The 26,028-nt window shown below is 42.9% G+C and overlaps 1 protein-coding gene across 1 annotated transcript in view; it reads right to left on the bottom strand.

Moving 5' to 3' along the window:
- TTLL5 (tubulin tyrosine ligase like 5) overlaps nucleotides 1-26,028 on the bottom strand; it is a 150,090-nt gene that overhangs the window by 23,336 nt on the left and 100,726 nt on the right. Inside the window, exon 31 of the mRNA XM_063117892.1 lies at nucleotides 8,039-8,237. Within this exon, the coding sequence (XP_062973962.1) occupies nucleotides 8,039-8,237 (199 nt within the window). The remainder of the gene's footprint in view (nucleotides 1-8,038; nucleotides 8,238-26,028) is intronic.

Raw genomic sequence — 26,028 nt, 5'->3', positions numbered from 1 at the left:
TCCAGTACAGAAAACTGCAATTAATACATGCAAAGAAATCAATCAACCAGAGTTGTTGAATGAAATAATCTAAAGTGAGCCAGACAATCTGCAGCATGAATTGTATCATCCTTAATATAAACCTTTCCAACAAGCTATAGGGCTGGACTAGTATTGTTTTAAATTACGTTATATCCCATGTGAATTATCTTGGGATGTATTCTAGGCCTGACTATCCAGATACACACGACAGGTAGCGACTACAGAGACTGAACAGGATCTCATGTAAACATGTCGTCCTCCCTATCAGTCAGATGGAACCTTCCTAATAATTAGCCAATACGGATCATTTAGTACTACAAGCTCAGACATGGTCATTATTAAACTGCATATAAAGTAGGCTTTTGAAAACACTGCCATTAATTTCATCTTCCCTGCTCTCAATCAACAGATCTAAGTTTAGAATTCTTATTACCATCAAAACTTAACATAATTTGCCTCTCACTAGCTCCCCTTTTAAAGCGTTGCCCTTCTTCCAGCACTTCTGCTATGCTACTGTTTCTGACTGAAATCCATCAACGCTGTTGTCATTTTGCATCAATTCAATCATGATAACCGCCATCAGTTCATCTGTAAGCACACGCTACTTTATACTTCTAGAAGGGACTCAAACTTGGAAGCTTACTTACGGATGGACCGTTTACCCCATCTAAACAGAAGGAGATGGACCGTGTATGCTGCTCTGAGTTCTTGGCAGGGGCCAGAATAAAAAATCTAAAAGATCTACAAGCAAATCTTTGGATTGTGAGCCCTGCAGCATCAAGTGTTTCAAAACAGCCATTCCATATTTCAGTGGCTTTCTGACAACAACCTCTCTCGCCTTTATGAATTTGGACCAATACTTCCGAACAAGCTCTAGCTCCATCCTTCAACAATGTCAACCAGGTATGGAGTCTCTAAGGGAGACAGAAGTGCAGAGAGAAGGTGAAAACAGCACAGTAAAATGTTGGGAGGGCTTGCTGTGGAAAGGGGGCTTATAAAAAATGTTAATACATAAAAGTAATATCCATTCTTTTTCATTCCAAGAAACTCTCTTCTTGCAAATTGTTTACGCACGTGTAGCCATCAAATTAATGCTGATGGAAATTTGAATGTGCTTGTGTGCATGTCTGGGAAAGAGGAAGAACGAACAAAAAACAAGCATGCTTCTCTGTAGGAACAAGAATATATATTTGCCTGTGACTGAAGAGGTGCTCAAAAGTTATGCCTGTGTTCTGAAGTATGGCCAAATGGCTAATTTAAATTGGCAGTGTGGCCCCTAGCCAATAAGAGACACCCTTCCACACACACACTCCTGGGCTAGAATGAGCTCGTCCTCTTTTCCATATGACTTAACACACATCAGTAAGCCTCTCTCTGTCAAGTCTACCAAACCAGAATACTAGAATAGCACCAAATATAGAGAACCAGCCTTTGCTTGCATTCTGCACAATGGCACTGCTGTTACATGCTCATGCAATGCTCATGGACAAATAAACAAACCCAGACCACAAGTTATATGGAAAAGGGGAAAGAACAGCTCATAGCACACTGCTTCACTAGGGCATTTCCCACTTGTCTTATGAATAGGAACACAATTGGCTGTGTATTCTAGGGGTGGGCAACTTGCGTTCTCTAGTAATTTCTGCAGCAGGAGAGTCAAACCCCAAGCATGCTTTTTGGCTTCAGAATACACCGCAGGTGGGCAAATTGTGGTCCTCCAGATGTTTAGCCTACAACTCCTTCAGCCCTCAACTTTGGCTATTTTGCTTATGGCTGATGGGAGTTGTAAGCCAAACATCTGGAGGACCACAATTTGCCCACTTGTGGTGTATTCCAAAGCCAAAAGAATGCCTGGGTTTTGACTCTCCTTCTGCAAAAAGTTATCTGGTATTTGAATGTGCAAACTACTTAACCATGATGAGTTAATGTCAGTGTGGGAGAATAAAAGAAGGAGTACAACTGCCTGAAAATCTCACTGATTCTGTGGAAGTGACTGGAGTATGGTGTTAGATGACTGTCTTTGTAGACCCCTGGGAAACAGATTTAACATTATTCCAGGAGTAGTTGAACACCATATTCTAAATGCAATTATCGTTGCAACTCGGATCAGGGTTGCAACTCATGAGTAATTGTAGACATAGCTTGGTTACTTGGTGATTAAGTGATATTTGTGGCCAGAAAGTATCTTTTTACAGTTTTAGTTGGTTTACCAGCTGTCCTGCTCATGGTTTACCATGGCAAATGTAGCTCAAAGGAGGTCAGTGTAAAGCAATGCATTTATTTATTTATTTATTTATTCAGAGTATTTTTATCCCGCACCTCAGCCAAAAGGCTCTCGGAGCGGCTTACAATGTATCAATAAAGAAGACAGTCCCTACCCTCAGGCTTACATTCTAAAAAAAAGACGTGACACACAAGGAAAAGTGGATGGGGAGGGAAGAGGGAGAAAATAAAAAGAAATTAAGGAGACTGTTTAGGCTGGTGGGAAGGCCCTGCTCTGTCCTCTCATCTCCCAATGGAGGGGCAAACCAACAGCTCCTTCTTCCCCACAAGGTGAAGATGTTAGCCCTGTGGGGGGGGGGTGTCCAACTGAAGCAGGCTCCGATGGTGCCTGCCTGCTCCAGTCTCCCTCGCATCTTCTTCCCTACAGGGTGAAGATGTCAGTTAGCCCTGGGGGGGGGGGGGGTCCAACTGAAGCAGGCCCCGATGGCGCCTGCCTGCTCCAGTCTCCCTCGCATCTTCTTCCCCACAGGGTGAAGATGTCAGTTAGCCCTGGGGGGGGGGGGTTCCAACTGAAGCAGGCCCCGATGGTGGCTGCCTGCTCCAGTCTTCCTCGCATCTTCTTCCCCACAGGGTGAAGATGTCATACTGGGCAAGACATCCCAACTTCCTATATACTTCCTATATACTGATGGATCGGAGTTGGCAGGGACTGACCAGGAAATATTTTAGGACTGTGGTGAATATTTCAATTAAAATGTCTAAACAGTGTGCAGCAGTGAACTGCCAATATTGTAATGCCTTTACACAAGCCTATGATGTGACCACACTGTGTATAGCTCTGGTTTCCACATCTCAAAAAAGAGACTGTAGAGCTGGAAATGTTGCAGAACACGTTAATAAAGATGATCAGAAGGCTGGAACAACTCACTTATTAGGAAAGGTTACAATGCTGGGGGCTTTTTAGTTTAGAAAAAGGCAAGTAAGGGGGTGGCCTAAGAACAGACGAAGAGTCCATCTCATCCAGCACTCTGTTCACACAGTGGCCAACCAGCTGCCCAAGAGGAAAGCACAAGCAGGATACAACAGCACCCTTCCACACATGTTCCCCAGCAACTGGTGTATATACTCTGGTACTGGAGGTCACACATAGTCATTGATAGCCTTGAATATAGAAGTGCACAGAATTTTGCATGGTGTGAAACGTGGATAAAGAGAAGTTTTTCTCTCTCTTCCTGCTGCCATCAACCCCTCTGTGATCCCTGATCTGAGATCAGAGATAACAGCAGGGACTCTTTTAGGAGTCAGGGCATTGAGGTCAAGGCCCGCCCCACTGGAGGAACCCACAGAAGCTCTGCAGGCTGGATGCAGAACACCCATGGCCCAGATTAGGCCCACTGACCAGAGGTTCTGCATCCCTGCAGTAGAGGGATATCAAGAGAATGGTTAGAGACAAGAACAAAATACAGAATAACTCAGGAACATAGGAAGCTGCCTTATACAGAGTCAGACTATTAGTCCATCTAGCTCAGTATTGTCTACATTGATTAGCATCAACGCTCCATGGTTTCAGAAAAGAGTCTTTTCCAGAGATGGCAGGGATTGAACCTGTGACGATTCGCATGCAAAGCATGCGCTCTACAACCGAAGTGCAGTCATTCCCCTACAACAGGAATTCCCGTACAGCAAAAATATCCTCAGCACAGTTAGAGTCAGAAGTGATTCTGACGAGGTGCAGTACAAAGAGGATCTCCCCTTTACAAAAGGCTTGTTACAGAACTCAGTAAGGAAAGAAAACTTATCTTAAAAGGCCTATTGAAAATATAATCCAGACTCTTCTACTCCCAGATAACCTGCTGGAGGGGACATGTTTCTCAATAGTTCTGACTCAAGAATGCAATTCAAAACTTCTCACTTACACCCTCCATGTCAGATTGAACAGAAGAATTACTATTGTTGCTATTTCAGATTTATATCCTAGGAACAATACAGAACTCAAATGGCACAAAACTCCTCTTTGAGGATCGTTGATTGATGAGAATAAGAAATAAAGGGGGGAGGCTGGAAAAGCAAGAGGGAGAAAGTTGAGAGAGAGAGAGAGACCGACCAAGGCAGTTCCCAAACTATGAGCCACAGAAGCTAGCTCCCATTCCTTCTTCTCAGCTGTTACACTAAAAATACATTAAATACATTCCTGGCATGATTTTTCTATGTGGATGACGAAAGTCACTTCCAAAATAAGTTATGGCATTGTGAGCCAAAGGCAAAGGAACCCTGACAATGGCAAATGTAAAGCATCCCAGGGACAGTCAAGCAAAAAAAAAAAAAAGGGGGGGGGGGACAGGGGTAGCAAACACAGAGGACAATAAGGAAAGGCACATCAAGAGTGACCAGAAAAGAAGTGGGAACCGAGGATTCTATATAGCCATGAATGGTCTAACTGTTCAAAACAGTAGACGCAGCAATGAACAGTTAAAGCAAGACATGATATTTCACATATTTCCAATTGTTCTGCATTAACAACCCTTTGTAGGCAAACCTACAGCCTAAGCTGAAGGTTATACAGAATAAGAAATGTGCCTGTTATTGGACTTTTCTGCAGTACATACTAAAAATTCTACATTGAAATTGAGGAGATTCACAGATGGCCGACAGTAAAGAATATTTCCTACTGGACAATGGAAGTGAAATGGAAGTGGTAACGGAGAAAATGGAAGAGAGAGCAGGGAACTTGGGAAAAGGGAAGAGATGTACCAGGAAAGGAATGTCTCGACTCAGACACAATGGAAAACTAGGCTTTACTATTAATGAAAATGTGCTGTGGCAAGCCTTGATCTTCGCTTCCTTCCTTTCTCCATGTACAAGGGGAGGAAGTTTAAACCTCTATTTTGCTGTTTAGAACAAACTGCAGTTTCCTGCTACATCCAAATACAGGAAACAAACCACAGTATCCTTCCTGTATTCAGAAGTATGGGGAAACCATGGGAGAAGGCCATCAATGGCTACCAGTCTTGATGGCTATGTGCTATCTACTGAATCTGAGCAGTAAGTCTATCTACACCACTTGCTGGGGAACATGGGAGGTAGGGTGCAGTTATATCTGTGTCCTGCTTGTGGGTTCCTGGTCAACAAATGATTGGCCACTGTATGAACAGAGTGCTGGACTACATGGACCTTTGGTCTGAACCAGCATGGCTCCTCTTCTGTTCCAAACCAAATAGGGAAGATTTAAACTTCCTTCCCTCACATGTGGAGAAGGAGGAGGGTGGGGGGAATTCACAGGCCCACAGTTCTTCAGGGGTTGTTCTTATAATGGGAACTCAGGGTTTCCTGTTATATCTGAATTGGGCAAGTGTATGCTTTGTTACAGCATAATGCTTTACTTTCTAATCTAATCTAAAATTATTTTTAGGCCGCCTATAAGGGTGGAATTCCCTCAAGTACAAGATAAAAACCAGTTGCATGTTTCACTTAGGAATACTTCATTATACAAATGTAAACTAATAGCTGGTATTTTCAAAAGCACAAGGATTTCTGAAATAAATTTGCCTATGGCACACAGCTGGGACAATTCATATTCATATATTCAAAAGAAAGGAAATGCAACACTGAACCATTTCTGTGCCTCGGTAGCCTTCATTTTGCACTGAGACATTTACTGAAAAAGAATCAGGACCTCTACAAAACTGAAAGATGATGTATACTGAATTCAGCAAAGATCCATGCCAGCTGATAGTTTGCTGGGAGGAAAATCACACTATTAATAAATTATATAGGACTTACTTGCAAAACACTTTACAAATATGTAAACGCACACAACAACTCAGGAAGGCCAATCATTTTGGTTCCAATTTTAGAGTTTGGAGAACTGAGGGTGAGAAATAACGACGTGTACGAAGCCACACAATGAAGTCATGGCAAAGGGCGCCTGTGTCTTGAACATCAAAACACATTATAGACAGATTATAATAGCCTTATTTTATTTTATTTAATCATGCTTTAACCCAAACTTAAATATTACATATAAATGAATAGGTTATGGAACTGGCTTATATAGACTCGTTTCTTTTATTGCTATGTGTCAGCGTGCAGAGTTATGGCAGACCTGCTGGTTACCGGGGGCAAAAAATGGCTCATTTACATGTCTTTGCTTTTTGGCATTTAAATTATACTAATCTTATGTTTAACTGAATAAAGCTACGGTGTGCACAGTGAGAGCCTCTGCGTTAAACGCCACCCCCACCCTCCTTCTTCTATAATGGAAAGTTCAGCACTGCCTGAGCCTGCGGCATGGCAAGGATCTCTGTAACTACAGCTCTGCATGGCTGTGCTCGGAGGGAGTGCGGGGGATGCAAGCAGAGGTTTAACAAAGAATCACTTTAACAGAAACTCCTGAGTAATGGCTTCGCCCCAAGCCAAGAACAACATCATCTCAATGTCGGCAATTAAAAGAGGGATCAGCCAAGCAGCACGGCCCCCTTCAAACCCCTCACAAGCACAGCTCTGCTCAGAGGGCTACCCCAAGCAGAGCACTGCGTACGTGGAGCCCTCTGGATAGGGATTCAGAATGTGCCTACTATTTCTCCTTGGCTCGGACAGAGGGAAGTGCAAACGAAAGGACAGTGTATAGTAGGCCTTGACAGCCAAGCAGGGATTGCTGAACTATGAGGGAACTTTTCTAGAAGCTTCCTTTCCAGAATATGCCAGGAAACTATGCCATGAGTACTACTACTAGTAGTAGTAGTAGTAGTAGTTGTTAGAGTTTGGTGGTGGTGGTGGTGGGGAGGTTTGGCGTTTTCTCTGTACCTAATGCTCACAGTTCAGGGGAGAGTCCTTAGAAAATATGCATAAGAGAATATGCTATAAAACCCAAACTTCTATAGCAATATATTCAAACGTAAATATGATACAACGAGGGAGCAAATCAAAACTATCATCTCATATTTGCCTACTCGGTAACAACTTGCTCAACATGGTGTTTTAGATTTAAGTTACTATTTCAAAACTTGGGACTGGTTAATACAAGGAGCAATATGGGACAATCAAAATAAAGGACTCCAGACAGATGGACAAGCTTGCTAATAAAAGACATTTGTTATAAAATACATAAGATAATACCTTTCATGCTGGTGCTGTACTATGTAAATAAACCATTAAAAAAGAAAACAGATTGATTGCACAAGTAATTTTCTAGGACAGCAAAAACTATGTTTATAAAGTAAAGGCAAGAAAAGTCATATTTTCACTACAGTCTACAAAACCAAAATTCACTGAATAAATGTATCAGTTGGTACAGATATCTGCAGGGCTGTAATTATGATACAATCACAAGAATATCTGATGTTTATTTTTTCTTTATCTTATCAATATCTTCTGATTAGGGGGAAAAGACTTAAGGCTTGTAGGCAACATCTCCTGTAAGGTTAAGGATGTGTGTGACATCAAGCGGCATGGTTTTCTGCACAGGTCTGTCTGTCTCAATGGCATTCCCTTGCAGTTTGCTTTCTCCTATAGGCTAGCCACTGTCAAGCCTTCCTTCTTTCCTTTCTTTCTTTAATTCATTACAAAATTGCAAAAAATATTGCAAAAAATCCCAAAATTCATAGTTATTTGTAGTAGCAAGTACTACTCAACTAAAAAACACATCTATCCAAACCTGCATGATTTGTGCAAATGAACGGAGCCAGGCATTCCTTTTTAGAGCATTCAGCTCTACTTTGTATAGGGATCTTCTGCCTGTGTATGGAACCCAACAATAATGCATCTTCTAAGGGGCAGCACCTCTCATCTTAGTCACCTGGTGCCGGGCTCGGCTCTGGTCCAAAAGCTGTCGAGACTGAAGCTTCTGCTGTTGGAGCTGCTGCAGGGCAAAATGGAGCTGATAGCTGCCGGCACTTGGCGAGGCCTTGGGCTGTAAAGGTTGGCTTCCTATCAACTTGCTATGTATGCTGTTCTCTGCATCCCCTTCCCAGGCAAAGCTGTTGGCATCCAGAGTCCTGCAATGACAGAGGTTTCACTTTAAAAGCTTAAAGCTATACTGAAACAAGTGGATAAAGTGGCAGTTACGGGAACTCTGGGGGAAAGTGACCACGTCATACTTGAATTCTTAATTATAAAGGAGACAAAAGCTGAGTGTAGCCATACACGTACTCTGGATTTTAGGAAAGCTGATTTTAATAAACTCAGAACTATGATAAGTAAGGTCCCATGGCAAGGGAGCCTAATGAGAAAAGGAGTGCAGGATCGGTGGGAGTATTTAAAAAAGGAAATTTTAAGAGCACAGTTACAAACAATTCCAACAAGGAGAAAAGATAGAAGACAACAGAGGAAACCAATGTGGCTCCACAAAAAGCTTAGAGACAACCTGAAAACAAAAAAAGGATACATATAGGAAGTGGAAGGAAGGCCAGGCTACAAAAGAAGAGTACAGACAGGTGGCACAGAAGTGCCGAAATGGCGTCCGGAAGGCTAAAGCTGAAAATGAGCTGAGATTAGCGAGGGATGCTAAAAGCAATAAAAAGGCTTTCTTCAGATACATGAGTAGTAAAACTCAAAGGAAAGAAATGGTGGTTCAACTGCTTAATGAGGATGGCAAATTGATAACAGATGACAAAGAAAAGGCTGAAGTGCTCAATTCCTACTTTGCCTCAGTCTTCTCCCAAAAGCGGGTCTATGACCCCCCTGGAAAAAGTGAAGCAGAAGTTGAGGGGGCAGGATTGCAGTTTGAAATTGATAAACAAATGGTCAAACAACACCTAATTTCCATGAATGAGTTCAAATCTCCAGGGCCCGATGAACTGCATCCTAGAGTAATGAAGGAGCTAGTGGAAGAACTCTCAGAACCTTTGTCTATTATCTTTGCAAAATCATGGAAGACGGGTGAGGTGCCAGACGACTGGAGGAGGGCTAACGTTGTCCTTATCTTCAAAAAGGGCAAAAAGGAGGAACCTGGGAACTACAGACCAGTCAGTCTGACATCCATCCCTGGGAAAATTCTGGAGCAGATTATAAAGAAGTTGATCTGTAAACACCTTGAAATCAATGCAGTGATTACTAGAAGCCAACATGGATTTGTCAGGAACAAATCCTGTCAGACTAATTTGATCTCATTTTTTGATAGGATAACCTCCCTTGTGGACTGGGGGAATGCTGTGGATTTCATATATCTTGACTTAAGTAAAGCTTTTGACAAAGTACCACATGACATTCTGATTAACAAACTAGCTAAAAGTGGGCTAGATGGAACAACTATTAGGTGGATTCACAGTTGGCTACAGAATCAGACTCAAAGAGTACTTATCAATGGAACCTTCTCAAACTGGGGAGAGGCAACGAGTGGGGTACCGCAGGGCTCAGTCCTGGGCCCAGTGCTCTTCAACATTTTTATTAATGATTTGGATGAGGTGGTGCAGGGAACCTTTATCAAATTTGCAGATGACACAAAATTGGGTAGGATAGCTAATATCCTGGAAGACAGAAACAAACTTCAAAGTGATCTTGATAGGCTGGAGTGCTGGGCTGAAAACAACAGAATGAAATTTAATAGGGATAAATGCCAAGTTCTACATCTAACCAAATGCACGGTTACAAGATGGGGGATACTTGGCTCAGCAATACTACAAACGAGAAGGATCTTGGAATTGTTGTAGATCACAAGCTGAACATGAGCCAACAGTGCGATATGGCTGCAAGAAAGGCAAATGCTATTTTGGGCTGCATTAAGAGAAGTATAGCTTCCAAATCACATGAGGTACTGGTCCCTCTCTATTCGGTCCTGGTTCGGCCTCATCTAGAGTATTGCGTCCAGTTCTGGGCTCCACAATTCAAGAAGGATGCAGATAAGCTGGAGCGTGTTCAGAGGTGGGCAACCAGGATGATCAGGGGTCTGGAAACAAAGCCCTATGAAGAGAGACTGAAAGAACTGGGCATGTTTAGCCTGGAGAAAAGAAGATTGACGGGAGACATGATAGCACTCTTCAAATACTTAAAAGGTTGTCACACAAAGGAGGGCCAGGATCTCTTCTCAATCCTCCCAGAGTGCAGGACACAGAATAACGGACTCAAGTTAAAGAAAGCCAGATTCCAGCTGGACATCAGGAAAAACTTCCTGACTCTTAGAGCAGTACGACAATGGAATCAGTTACCTAGGGAGGTTGTGGGCTCTCCCACACTAGAGGCCTTCAAGAGGCAGCTGGACATCCATCTGTCAGGGATGCTTTAGGGTGGATTCCTGCATTGAGCAGGGGGTTGGACTCGATGGCCTTGTAGGCCCCTTCCAACTCTGCTATTCTATGATTCTATGATTCTAAGCCTGCATACAAAGGGAGAGCTTGCTCTAGGGCCTTCATGGCCACTGCCCAAAGGGTTAGGTAAGCTATTGCTGGCAAACAGTCCTACAAGAGGGCCCTGCACCTTTACTATATGCTCTATGCCACTGTTAGCGTTAAACAGGTGTCAAATTTCAACCACTAGTTTACTATGGATACACATTCACAAAACTAATAAGTAAACTTATTTGGTTCTCTCATCTTCTGGATGTACTTGAAAACGTATAGCAAAAATGGAAAGCAACATGGACCATTATCAAGAGGGATTCCTAAATACAGTTCTAAAAATGCATTTCAATGCAGTCCAAAATCACTTGAACAAAAAACTCAGGAATTTTTTACTTATCAGCAATTCCTGTTCTCAAGAAAGACAGAAGGTAGGCCAATATTCTTTGGGGTTTCCCCCTTCCCTCTAGTATTGATTGACTCCTCTGGATGAGCCCCCCTCCCCCATGTTCCCCAGACCAGACTAGAAAAGCACAGGAAAATCAGGATTAGTCATATCAGCAACGCCAAAAGAACTATCATGTGGCAACAGGGGCACCTTGAAAGAGCGAACTCAATGAGCACACAGAAAAGAATAGGCAATGGATTACATCCCAGGAGGCCCTTACTCCTTCGCCTCATGTACCTATTATCTGGAAGGACAAGATAATTTCAACAAATCACTAAGGTGGTGGGTGACTGCCCTCTTATCTTCCTCAAGATCAGGAATTTACAGTAAGAAAAATATTCCGATTTTCTCTGAGATAAAGCAGGAGGGCAGTCAATATCCCTTCGGATACAAAACAGTACCAACGAACAAGTCCCCTTAAAGCAGAATCCTTTGCAGAACCCACTGGCCAAATGCCACATCTGTTGACGCAAAGTGATCAAGTGCACCGATGCCCACTTGACTGCCACACAGACTTCATCAAGAGGACAGAAGCCCCTGAAAGATGCTGACATTGTAGCTCCTCTCAATGAACATGCTGTGAAACCCTGAGGTGGTACCTTGCCCAAGTTCCTTTGGACGACAGTGGCCTGGATCAGACAACACGCTACTCCATGCTGCTTAACCACAAAATGGTTAATGGAATGCATTAAGGTCAATGCATTCTGTTAACCATTTTGTGGTTAAGCAGCATGGTTTAGCGTGTTGTCTGAACCAGGCCAGTGTGGTACTAATAATGAGGATGGGGGAGCCTATGTGGGGAACTAACTTATGATATCCAAAGAAATTGAGGTTGGTCTTGTCTCATTTCTTGTACTAGTACAATAGTTTATAGAAGAGGAAGCTCTCCAAATAAGCAAAGGTCTTTTCTAAAGACAAAACTGTTGTTACAGTCTTGCCTTCGAGACAGAGCTCAGCTGTGAAATGCAATGCGATGTATGCCAATGGAAGCTCGACTGTTTGCTTTGAAGTTTAAGTTCATGGGCCTGGCTGCGGAATTGCACTCTTCTAGGCCAAGCACACGTGCTTGGTGGAGAACAGGTGGCAGACTGACAGGGTCTGGAATATGAAGAAGTCCCCCTGAAGCACATCACATGACTCAATGATTCCTGGAATGTGGCTAAATTTAAAAACATGAGGTTTCCCCAAGCTTAATTTGTGTCCGACGTCCACATGCTTCCCTCTGGCATACTCTTAAATCCTGCTTTCAGAAACTTTCTGTGTTTTTTCCTGCAGACATGTCTTTGCTTCCTGAATGCAGGCACATACATTTACCTTTCAGGGACACTATGGATGGCTATACCCAACATGAACCTCTGAGATTTGGATCATCCACTTGTTCTATACTAGCCACCTGTCCAACCTCAAAAACCCAAAATCCACAAAATGCAAATGGAGGTTTTACAACATTGCTTGAGTGTACATATGTTATTATTATTGTTATTGTTGTTGTTGTTGTTGTTATATTATTATTATTATTATTATTATTATTATTAATTACATTTATATCCTGCCTTCTTTCCTCCAAGGAACCCAGGGTGACGTACATAATCCTCCTGCTCTCCATCTTCTCCTCACAACAACAACCCTGTGAGGTGGGTTGGGCTGAGAGTGTGTGACTGGCCCAAAGTCACCCAGTGGGTTTCCATGGCCGAGTGGGGACTAGAACCCGGATCTCCCGACTCCCATTCCAACACTTTAGCCACTACATCACACTGCTTGCATGGATCCATTTAAGAATTATTTGTGGCCAGAAAGCTGGGGGCGCAGGAGTCAAAGAATCCTAACACTCCCAGTTGGATCATTGGTCCTTTCTGGTGCCAACAATGAGCATTTGTTCCATCTTCATAAGAATGTAAGAACAGCCCTGCTGGATCAGACCAAGGATCAATCTAGATCAGCATTCTGTTCACGCAATGGCCAACCAGCTGTTGACAGGAACCCCCAATCAGGACATGGTGCAACAGCACTCTCCCACCCATGTTCCCCAGCAAATGGTGTATATAGGCTTACTGCCTCTGATACTGGAGGTAGCATATAGCGATGACTAGTAGCCATTGATGGCCTCCTCCTCCAAGAATTTATTCAACCCCCTTTAAAAGCCATCCAAATTGGTGGCCATCACCACACTTGCGGTAATGAATTCCATATTTTAACTATGCACTCTGTGAAGAAGTACTTCCTTTTATCTGGCCTGAATCTCCAACCAATCAGCTTCATGGGATGATCCCTGGTTCTAGTATTATGGGAGAGGGAGAAAAATGTCTCCCTATCCACATTCTCCACACCATGCATAATTTTGAACACCTCTATCAGGTCTCCCCTTAGCTTAACAATCCCAGTTGTTGTAAGCTTCCCTCATAGGAGAGATGCCCTTGATCATTTTACTTGCTTTTTTTGCACTTTTCCCAGCTGTACAAGATCTTCTTATTTTTTTAGTTAACCAGAACTGTACACAGTATTCTAAGTGTGGTCGTACCATAGATTTGTATAAAGGCAATATGATACTGGCAATTTTATTCTCAATTACTTTTCTTATAATGCCTAACATGGAGTTTGCCTTCTTTACAGCAGCTACGCACTGGGTTTCATTGAGCTGTACAACCCAACCTCAAGATCTCTTTCTTGGTAGGTAACCGCCACCTCAGATCCCATCAGGTTATACTTGAAGTTGGGATTTTTTGTCCCAACATGCATCACTGCACACTTCTTTACATTGAACTGTGTCTACCATCTGGATGCCCACTCTCCCAGCTTGGAGAGATCCTTTTTTGTTTTAATCACCTTAAATAATTTGGTCTCATTGGCAAACCTGGCCACTTCACTGCTCACTCCTTATTCCAGATCATAGAATCATAGAATAGCAGAGTTGGAAGGGGCCTACAAGGCCATCGAGTCCAACCCCCTCAATGCAGGAGGGGGTTGCATTTAGGGTGGATTCCTCAATGCAGGAATCCACCCTAAAGCATCCCTGCTTTTATCATTTATGAACAAGTCGAAAAGAATTTGTCCCAAGGAGATCCCTGTGGGACCCTACTGTTTACTTCTTTCCATTGGGAGAATTTACCATTTATTCCTACAAGACTCACCATAACCCTTTTCCTTTAACCCCAGTGACCCAGATCGGTAGATCTTCTCTAATTATGTCTCAAAGCCCTAGTGCATATACTGGGTTCAATCTGGCTATACTTCACTATCCATTGAGCACCAATCTGTTTCAGAAGACCCAGTTAGCCCTGCTACAGCATGTGTACCTTGTTATCCAATTTGTTCCATTTTTTTCCAACCTTACCTTCAACTCAGGCTTTGCCAGGTTCATAATCCAAAAGTCTCTTGTTGATGTGTTGACGGAGCCCCACTATAGAGATGTGAATGCATGGAAAAAAATTGGGGAAAACAATGCAATTTTCTCTCTCCATATTTCCCCTAGGCTTTCACATCTCTAATCAGGAGCACAGGATAAATTATTTCTGCTACTGTCACAGCGTCTAGAGCAGCCTTCCCCAACCTGGAGCCCTCCAGATGTGTTAGTCTACTAGCATCCACCAGTCACCATATGGTCCAACACATCTAGAGGGCACGAGGTTGGGGAAGACTGATCTAGAGCTATAGATTATTTGGGACAAAACAACACACAATATTTTTCCTGTGTGTGGCTCTTACACCTTCTTTCTCTTTTCTGTTCCTTAAAGCAAACAGGAGTGAGGAACCTATGGCTCTCAGGTGATTGAACTCCAACTGTCTTCATCCCCAAACAGCACATCCAGTTGTTAATGTTGATGGGAGGTGTATGTAGTCCAGCATCATCTTGCAGTTCAAAGATTTCCTTACTTTGGCCTTAAACTCTGAGAGCAGTTAAATCTTTTCAGCTCTCTCTATTGGTGTTACTTATTGTTGCAGTTCAAAGTATGTCCAATAATTTTTGAGCACTCTGCAACAACTTTTAGGCCCCTGGCAAATGGGATTCCTGGATTCAGCTGAGCAGGAAAAGAGCCTGGTTGACCTTTCTGAACTTTTTCCTTTCTAAATATTAATAAGATTGCTCCATAAATGGACTTTAACCATGTCAGATGTAGAGCTATATATGAATCTTGCAAATAAATAAATTATCCATGTTCAGTCCCAATTGGCCCTGTGTTTTTTCCCCATCAGTGCTCTACCTATTGCCTCCTGTTTCATTGCCCTGAGTTCATAGTTAACTCAGGGAGCTGAGCTGACTCTATCGGGGGAGAGGGCACTTAGAAGCAATAGCATCAACTGTCCAGGCCATTTTTATGTGTTACAGCAAGCCCCAGCTAGAAGACAGCAATGGACAATTCTGTCTAGCATGGCAGATTTTTTTCATTCCACCGACTTTATGCACTTTAAAATCTTTTAATATTTTATTTGGTATCTCCCCAATCTCAAACAATGGGCTCTAGCTTCAAGTTGCTGGGGAAGTGATGTCATGATAAGCAAGGCAAGACAAAATAGCAGTGATAAATAGGATAGTCCTTGTCCCTCAAAATATGGCAATAAGTTACAAATATTTAGTTTGAGTTGTAAGAAGAGAGCCAAAACCTGTGTGGCTATTTCCTGGGATGTCCGAACCATATCCACCTTGGCCAAAGACACTGGCCAGGGTATCATGTGAATCAGCTATGAATGTGCTGGAAATAGATGTAAGCACATATATCAGAACAAATCACTTTTTGCTTTCCTTGGTGGCCTAGCGTTACTGTACCAGAGAACCTTCTGGTAAGATTCTCATTAGAGAAGGGAGCTGTCCAGACACTGTTCTCCTTAGTTTCCATATCTACACATAGTAAAAAAGGATATGAAAAAGCTGGAAGCAGGATAAAAGAGAATTTCTTATCATAAAATTCTAATTTTAGGAGAAGCAGAACAGCATTCTAAATCTTTTGGGATTTATGTATTTATTTTAGACGTTTATAATTTATATAACATACCTTCAACATAAATTCATGTTCCCAGAGTAAATAATGTAAGTAAAATACAATATAAAATGTAATAAAAAGACACTAAAAGTAATAAAGTCAATTCAGATAATCTCTCTTTCCCATCAGAAAAGGAGGCAGGACAATTTGCTAATTGACTCCTCCACTGAAGAGGGCTTCCTTCTTTCTCAGAAGAAACTGGAAAAAGCAAGGACCATATCTCCAACAACACAGCTATCACAAGTTAGCTATTTTGCCAGGTTATGCTCACCTGGGAAAATAAAAAAGGAACATGCAAAAGGAGTGAACAAAAAATGGAAGTGAACTTAGGGCAGAGAACTAGTGCAACATTGCAGTTGACTAACCATCTCCCTCACATATCCTATCATCACAAAGGATGAGACAATCCCACCAGAAACTTGAGCAATAGGGGGAATACCCTCCTACTTCCGAGAAATTTCCTTTTTTCCACCATTAATTTTTCTTTTCTTGGGACTCCTGAAAAGCATTCTCAACCTTGGGGATGGCTTCTCTCCCTGGAGCAATAGGCAAGGTTGGCATCTCGACTGGCTCCTCCAGAGGGAGGGACCAGTCCTTCCGTATCAGACCGGAAAAGCCAGAAGTGACCCCATTAACCCTGAGTTGAAACAGAAATTGTATCAACCAGTTGCAACATGTCCACAGTAACAAACAATGTTAACTAATAAAGAAGAAAAATGGGATTAGAGGACAGGACAAAGGGAATATCCTAGCCACCCTAACCCATCTACCACCCCCACATATACAACAAAAGCAGAAGCATTGAAATCATTCACACTGGTCGCCTGGAATAAAGCAGAGGAGGCTGGAATGCCCTCTGGGAATCCCAGAAAACAGAAATCAATAGCAAATAATTTCTACTTTCTGCTGTAGCTCCTGAAGGACATTGCTTGACCTCAGGATGCATCAGAGCAGTACTATTCCATGGAAGATTTCCAGGCAAATCAATGTGTCACTGCTCCAAAACTTTATGCAGAACCTCCTACCAAAGTCAGCATCTGCAGAGAGAGAAAAACTGTGGTGTTTCTAAATTATTACACAAAGGCCAAAGTGCTCCCCTACAAATGTCTTGCCCGGGGGGTTGGGCTGCCACAGAAGTCTATACGTGTGGCTGCTCCCCTCAGGGAGTGAGCTGTGATTCCAGCTAGTAGATGTTTCATTATTCTTTAGCTTTCCTGACACGCTCTACAAACTTGGGCAACTCATCCATACTCATCCTATCACATCTCTTTTCTTTTAAATCTGAACTCCTGAAGCAGCCATCCCAGTTTCTTTAGATGGGTCCATTTCTCTCTCTCATTAGAATTGCGATTGTGCCTCCAATATTACGCTTTTAAGAAACTCCTGCCCATCTTGAACTCCCTTGTCCTTGACTATTTCTACGTATAGAATCTCATCCGGTGGATCTCAACCTGTGGAACTTAGTTTTTCTAAAGTCCGGGGCGCACATCTGACTACACTCAGCTTTCTTGTTCCTCAGTATTATGAATCTCAAAATGATGTAATCACTTCTACCCAAGCTTCCAACTACTTTTACTTCAAACAGTTCTTTCCTGTTGGTGAAGATCACATCTAGGATAGCTGACCCACTTGTCTCTTTTCCTGCCCTCTAGAAGATGAAATTGCCAGCAAGGCAAGCCAGGAATTTACTAGACCTTTTATTCTGAGCAGAGTTTGATGTGCAACAGATACCAGAATAGCTGAAGTCTCCCATTACTATAATGTGTCTTTCTCTTTGAGAGTCCAGAAATCTGATCTAGGGAGGCAGCATCCAAATCTTCTGCAGACTCCCACGATGATATTATTTTCCTCTTCTTTCATTTTTTTAAACCCAAATTCTTTCAACTGCCATTCCAACTTCAGATTCATGGTTTTTCTCACATGCGTGTACATCCTTTACAAATAAGGCTCCGCTTCCTGCCTTCTCGCTTGCTCTACTCCTTTTGAATGTTATACCCTTCAATCCCTACTTTTGCATCACAAATTTCATCCCATCAGACTCCAATGCTCCTACCTGAGCCCTGAGATCATCAGACACCCTTCTCCAAGTATCCTCACCTGCTGAGGTATGGCAGGTGGCTACTCTGGAGCAGGCCCTTTCCACAGTAGACAGACACAGACACACACACACCCCAATACCCTCCACAGAGAGGTCTGCCCTTCTATTCTCTCGGACATTTTAATCCTCTTTATATTTCAGTTGCTATGTTATATTTAAGCAGTTCTTTTAAATACTTATAGATCTTCTTGCTTTAGCCTCTGCTGCTTTTAGTTGATTGCTCTATTTAATTTATTGTTTTATTATGTGGGTTTTGCTTTGATTTATAGAGATTTGGATTATATTTGTGTTTTTAATTGTACGCTATTGTATAGCTATAAGGAGACTAATTAAAAATGCCTATTAAATCATATCTACCTTCCAGCGATATATCATGACAGCAGTAGGGAACCACCAACCATCATGTGCCTCTTCCTCCTGGGAGCACTATTAACATTCTTTCCATGTTCTCTGTGGTACCTGAGGCAGCTGACCTTGTTTCAGTGGTCCAGAATCACTGTTGTGGGGAGGCCCTGGAATTGATAGCGCTCCAAAGACACAGAATGCTTCCTGGTTATCTTGCTACAGTGTATTACTTTCTTCCATATGCCAGTCTCCTGTATCTGGTTTTCTTCCTTTTTTTTTAGAGACTCCTCTTTGCTATTGTCCAGCTGGACAAGTGCTTCATGTGGTGTGTCCAGAAACTTTTCATCTTCTCTGGTAAGCTGAAGCATGGATAGGGTTGCCTGAAGCCCTTGTAGTCTCTTTTCCAGCAAGGATCCCAGCTTGTATTTGGTGTATGTGTAGTACTGTACACTCACAGACAGAAAAACATAGCACAGCAACTCCTTCTGTAGGAGTGGTGCAACCTTCCTGGACTGACACCTCAAACTCCCATGCAAAACTCAATTCCTTGCTTGCCATATGGCAGCAGCTGAAAAAAATGTTGAGTATTTCTAGAAACCATGGCCATCAATGTCAATGGGGAGCTATCAGGATGACTTCTACTGCCATCTGCCAAATTTTTCTTAGGATTTAAGGCAACAGTTGGAGTGGTTGGAAGGTGTCTGTGCATGATATGTTGTGGCATGTGACCTTGAGATAAAGTATTGGACATGTGTTTTTTCTGTGGATAGAAACAGGTTCAGTAATAGACAGTTGGAGATGTGTGCATGTTATCCATGTGGAAGAGGACAAGGCTGTCCAATTATCCAGTTCCTGATCCATTGTTAGCTGAAGAATCTTGTGGTGTTGTTTCTCTGTGAGGAGCATTTGCACTGTGCAATGTCTAGGGTCACCTTCAAATGCTCCTGGCCTGGGAATTAGTGAGCTTTTTGTTCAGTTCATAATAAGTGAGTTTTTGTTCAGTTCAGTGCCTGGGCACGGTAATGGACTGGATGAGGGCTAATAAACTGAAACTCAATCCAGACAAGACGGAGGTACTGTTAGCGGGTGGTTCATCTGTCCGGCAAGGTGATGTTTGCCCTTTCCTGGACGGGGTTGCACTCTCCCTAATGGATCGTCGCCAACTGAAGACCTTTTTATTCTCCCAGTATTTTAACACTTAATTTTAACTTTAATTTAAATTTTACTGTTTTAACTCTGTATTTTAATTTTATATCAATTTTGCTGCGTGGTTTTTATTCTGGTTGTGCTTTTTATATTGTATTGTGTATTTGTGCTTTTAACCTGTTGATTGTCTTGCTATGATTTTAATTTTTGTGAACCTCCCAGAGAGCTTCGGCTATTGGGTGGTATAGAAATGTAATAAATAAATAAATAAATAATAAATAGTTTGGGGGTGCTCTTGGATCCAGAACTGTCACTTGAGGCACAGGTGAACTCAGTGGCAAAGAGCACCTTTTATCAGCTTAGGTTGATATACCAGCTGCGCCCTTATCTGGACAGAGATAGCCTAGCTACAGTTATCCATGCTCTGATAACCTCTCGTTTGGATTACTGCAATGCGTTAAATATGGGGCTGCCTTTGAAAACGGTCCGGAAACTTCAACTGGTACAAAACAGGGCAGCATGTTTACTAACAGGGACTGGCTGACGAGACCACATTACGCCAGTCCTTTTCCAGCTTCATTGGCTGCCAGTCCAGGTCCGGGCCCGATTCAAAGTGCTGGTATTAACATTTAAAGCCCTAAACGGCTTGGGACCTGGTTATCTGAAGGAACACCTCCTCCCATATGTACCTGCCCGGACCCTAAGGTCATCCTCAGGGGTCCTTCTCTGGGAGCCCCTGCCAAAGGAAGTGAGGCAGGTGGCTACCAGGAGGAGGGCCTTCTCTGCTGTGGGACCCCGGTTGTGGAATGAGCTCCCTAAGGAGGTTCGCTTGGCACCTACATTACATGCTTTTAGACGCCAGGTGAAGACCTTTTTATTCTCCCAGTATTTTAACTGTCTATAAATAAATTTTAACTTGGTGTTTTAAATTTGTAATTTTGCATTGCTGCTGTTTTTATCTGGTTGAGCTTTTATATTGTATTTTATATTATGGTTTTATACTGTTGTTTTATACTTTGAATGTTTTTAATTTTTGTGAACCGTCCAGAAAGCTCCAGCTATTAGGCGGTATAGAAATGTATAAATAAATAAATAAATAATAAAAGCAAGCATCTAAAGGCATGGCAGCATGGCTTCGATGTTACTAAAGTGCTTGTCCCTTGATGCCAACCAGAAAAAGATGTAGCCCAGAGATTACATGGCTTGAATTTCCAGACGTTGAATCACGGTCATGAAGGCTTGATGCTTCGCCTGATCCCCGCTTCTGTCTGGGCCTGCCCCAGGGACCATGCCTGTGTTTCTTCTTTCCCTTTGTAGGACTTTCTATGGGAGACCTGAATCTGGAACAGCTTTGCGAAACATAACCTGTTTCAGAGGGGTCACAGGAATGTTGAGTTGAACTGGCCTGCTGGCAAAGAAATGCCATGGCATCACTGGCCCTGCCAGGCAGGGGCAGGAACTGGAGTGGTAGTGATCTGTATGTTTCCCCACCCCTCTCTACCTTAAAGGGCCCTCATGTTTGAGGGAAGGGAGGGATAAGGGGGGGGGATCAGTGTAAGAAAAAGGTGGACCCAAACAGAATTCATAGCAAAAACCCTGTTTCACATCCAATAGGCAGGGCCAGTCCAGGGGCACCCTTTCCTCTTGGAGAAGTTGCTGAAAGAACTTTGGCCCTGCCTCCTTATCCAAGGAGAGGCACCACCCCATAGGTTTAACAGAATGCTTTGCGGGAGTCTAGGAAGAACATGCTCATAACAGACGACATTGCTGGAAATTCAGCCTAAAGCACTTGATCAAGCCCAAGCCTGGGGGTCTACAGCAGGAATGCTGCCACATACGATGTAGATCTGCCAAAATACATGCTGGCAAAGCTGGATGCCATGGACTGAAATAGCAGGAGAGGTGAAACATTGGAAGGGCTACATACGGAAAGCCAAAAGACAATCTGATTAAAGTATTTCTGGATTCAATTGACATTACCCACACTATCATGTTCAGAAGAACTAAATTTACCAGATTAAACGGATACATTTACCAGTTATTAAATATCTAGCTTTCGGCAGAGCAGACTTCCATTCAGTCCAGAGTAGCATCTCTGAAACTGTTCCAAGGGTACTGTAACACTGGCCTTTATGAGCTGGGAAATAGTTGGCAGATGCCTCCTTTTTTTACTCTCCTCTTTCTTTTCCTTTCATAGAAAACCAAGTTTTGAAAACAAATGAGAAAACATATGGGAACCAAGTCAAGGGGAAAATGAGGGGTCATCTGGCTATGGGGTTCAGTGCCTCCATCCCATCACTACTCATCAGGTCAGTGGAGAAGAGGTAGTAATGGCAGCCATGCTGATCCCCTCTGTGTGATTTGGATTTGCAAAATAATAGGGCACACAGCAACCTCTCTTTCAATTAGCAAAGGCCAAACGCTAAGATGTACTGAGTAGGAAGCAGCCCTGCCTTCAAGATGCTTGCTTATGCTCTTACACTGGCATACGGGCCCAGCCTGCTGGAACATTTTAATGATAAAGAATACATGTGACGAGATTAGCATGGCTGAAAGGGCTCCTGCTGCCATTCTTTATTTGGGAGTGGGGAAGAAGTCCCTCTGAAGCCATAGCAACATCACCGGCAGAATATCTGAAGTGCATGAACATAATTCACCTATCAATGCACTGTGCAAACTCCACTGAAATACATGGAAACTGTTTCACAAAAGTGAAGAATTGGTCCGACAGCTGCTACATACAATCCAAATTTGCCTTGATCTGAAAAATGATCACATTACATTTTAGATCAGCTAAAAGTGCTAGGTGTGACCTAAGCACTCTTCTTCATAGAACAATATTTCCCAAATTGTGTGTTGGTTCCCACAAGCACTCCTTGAAGCATTCTTTGAAAAAAGCTAAGCTACACTGCAGGATGCATCCTCCACCCTATGCCTGTCAGAACACAGAAGGCCCAGTGCAGCACTGATATCCTCTCTACAATGGCACTGATCATAGAATTTATTTATTTATTTATTTATTTATTTATTTCATTACATTTCTATACCGCCCAATAGCCGGAGCTCTCTGGGTGGTTCATAGAATACTAGAGTTGGAAGGGGCCTAAAAGGCCATCGAGTCCAGTTAACAGACATGAATCAGTACAGAAGAGCAATCCTTGCAGAATGTGAAGTCATATCATTCCCAACAAATAAGATCCTTAGCTAATTTTATGTAAGAGGAAATCTAAAGTATATGTGTACTGGGTCATAAGCTTCAAAGCATTACTATAATACAGAAGTCTGGAATCTCCCATCACAGGTGTTACTAGTAACACTACTGAATTAAACAGCACAGACAGGTCCTACCTACTTCTTTCTCACCAGCAGCATTTTCATGCAAAAAAGAAAGAAAGAGAGAGACTGCACACCTCAGGCTTCTAGTAGTGACAGCCTACATCACTACCTTAGTTCTAGTTCTGTTACAGAGCCCTGGCATATACTGAAAATCCACAATGCCGTACTTTGTTCTATATAGGAAAGTGAAGATGACATGCATATGGGAGGTGGAAATTGTGGGACCCAGTACTGGGGAGAGGAGTGCAAGTTGGTTTCATTTAGCTCCAAATACAGGTGCGGCATGCAAGAAAGCCTGAGGCATCAATAATATACTCAGTCTTTCCCAGAAAGCATCTCTGGCAGGAGGCCAGTCCCCAGAAATTTCAGAGCTTTCCAGAAGGCCAGGAAGCCAAGACGTTCTCCTTCAATTAAGGCCATTTTACATCTGTGGATCCCCTTACCTTTCAAGGAATTTGAATGTTAATATTTATAAAATTCCTTATGTTTTGGGGGGCAAACTGTTAGATTGCTGCACTAACGCTGCTAAGAGAAACTGGAAACGCATAAAAAAAAACAAGCATTAAATACTTAGGGTATTTAAGGGTGAATCATATAAGAGGTACTTCACAGAAAAAAAGAGCGAGAGAGGGTTTCTGCCAAAACAAATTTAAACCATGTAAAACTAGGTTAGGGCCTTTTACACTCTTGGCTAATTATTTTCCGCCCTTCCCCCATCCTCAAACACTGGCATGAGCAGTGAAGAATGCAACATATGAAGACTGGGTTCAGAAACACTGCACAGGGCTGAGGCAAAAAATACCTGGCAGCTGCTAAAACGAAACTTCAAAGCCTCGGCTCACTTTGAAAACCCATCAGGCAGGAGCCACTCTTCCCCCTCAGCTTCCCTAGGAGCCTGTGGGAAACTTAACCACTTCAGCATGTTGAACAGACTTCAGGCCCTTCCAAGCAGGTGATAGTGAGAAACTGAAGGATAACAGGAGCACTTGGTGCCGCCCTCCCCCCTCCTCTTCAAGCAGAAAGTAATGTACAAGGGCCAAGCAGGCACTGGGTGGCAGCCAGTAGCAGATGAAACCCAGAAGCCAATAGGTCATCTGCCAACACAGACAGAGAAATGAGTTCAGAGGAGCCATGACAGGATCATTATGCATTGCTTAATATCGCACAGGCAGCTATGCACATTTCACACTTCCACCGTTTCAGAGTCACCTAGACAAGGTGTTTTCCTCTTATGACCAGTTCAGACGAGCCAAAATGAGTTGCAAGAACCTCTTTGATCCTGCAAATTCCTGAGGTGAACTACCTCAGATAAAGAGCTGGATGGTCAAGTGTATAACATGCTGAACCTCCCTAAGATGTTAATTCAAATCCTAGATCAGCTAAGAAACTGCAAAATACCAGGGATGCATCAGAAACAAGTTGCTTGACTTGGGAAGAATCACTCCAAGTAGCAGATGGAACAGAGAACCTCCTTGGAAGTGGGTGATGTTCAATCTGCAGATCAAAGAGGCCAAATTTTGTTTATGCTGGCCAGCCAAGAGGAATCCCCTTCAAGGGTGGGGCTGAACCCCTCTCTCTGGGTCATCCGTGGGGAGGGCCTTTAGCAGCCACCTTTCAATTTTGCCCTTGTGGCAACTTTTTCCCATTCACACTAGATCCTATGGGAGTGGGGGGAAAGATGGTCCATGTTCCTACTGGCAGCTCTGTGTTCCTACTGGCACATAGCCTGCTCTGTGCCCCCTAAGTTAGCCTCCTGCCTTCAGATGCAGTGGAGAATGGTGCATCATCGTCAGTGTTGCACAGATTCATCTGGAAGGCCAGTTGACTTTGATTCATGGAATGGAAGGAGGTGCCATCTTGTTCTTCGCAAAATGTCTTGTGCCATCCCTGCAGCCTGCTTGAGGTGGGCTATGCTCCTTGCTCCGACTCTGTTTGCTGAAATCAAGGTCTGTTCACTTTTATAAGCAGCATTACTCAATGGCCTGGTTTGCACATAATGCTAACTCATGGTGTGGGTTGTTGAATTCTGGGTTGCTTTATTGTGTGAATGTGGCCATGCTAACAAATCATAGTTTGTTAACCACACCCACACTCACACACCAGCATGAGAACTCATGGTTTGTTGTTGAATTGTTAACTCTGGCTTGTTTAAACCCTGGGTTTTCATTACAGATAAATGAAGAACTGTGAGTTATTCATGAGTTATTTCACCAGGCTACAGAGGCAATGGGCAAGAGGTAACCGCCCCCACCCACCCAAAAAAACCCAGCTGCTGTACATACCAGTACTACAGCACTGCAAAGGCATTTAGGATACAGGGAGGGAATAGGGGAAGAAAGATGGAAATGAACAACATAGGAATTGAGAAAACAAACTAGTTGATTGTCTAACAGACAAACCCAGACTAGCGTAACAAACCATGGGTTAAATCAGGAGTGCAGAACCTCTTTCAACTCAAGGGTCAAATTCTATTTCGGAGAAGCTCTTGGGGGGCACATTCCAGTGGTGGATGGTGCTGAAGACAAAAGGGACAGGGCGCTGAACCCAAAAATATCAGCATAATTTAGCTGAAAGCTCTTACTCTCAGGAACTAAGCCTTAAGAAAGGCATTTAAGGCATGTTTTAGAATGGGGGAAAACTGCACAAAAGCTGCAAAACCACCAAATAATCAGTACTTGGAGGGGGGGGGCAGGGGAACCCTGGCAGGCCAGATTGGAACCCTGAGAGAACCGGGATTTGGCCCCTGAGCTTGAGGTTCTGCAGTCCTGGGTTAAATAAACCATGGGTTAGCAATATGTGTGAACTAGGCCAATTTCTCATGCCGTGACAGAGAGCAATTGCAAGGATGGATGAAATACAGAACTCAGCAATTTATCGCTACTGACCTATACATATTGCTTCAAACACAGTTAGTTATACAATACCTTTAAAAGTTTTAAAATTCATATCACACAGGTAGATTCCTGGCTCAGCAGTGGATTTATTGGACAGCCTTGCGGGAATTTACGTTTCAGCTTTCCCATCTATCAAAGAAATGTTGATGATGGTGAAGGCAAACTGTAAAGCACTTTGCAAACTGAAAAGACTACATAAATGATCAGAAGGTGGACACAAATGATGGCCCCCACTGCTCAGTTAATGGACTGTATTTATATACAAAAGTAA

This window comes from Elgaria multicarinata, chromosome 2, assembly GCF_023053635.1.
Source record: "Elgaria multicarinata webbii isolate HBS135686 ecotype San Diego chromosome 2, rElgMul1.1.pri, whole genome shotgun sequence".
In the NCBI taxonomy this organism is placed as follows: domain Eukaryota; kingdom Metazoa; phylum Chordata; class Lepidosauria; order Squamata; family Anguidae; genus Elgaria; species Elgaria multicarinata.
The sequence above is the reverse complement of the archived record's forward strand: the minus strand, read 5'-3'. Positions and strand labels throughout refer to the sequence as shown.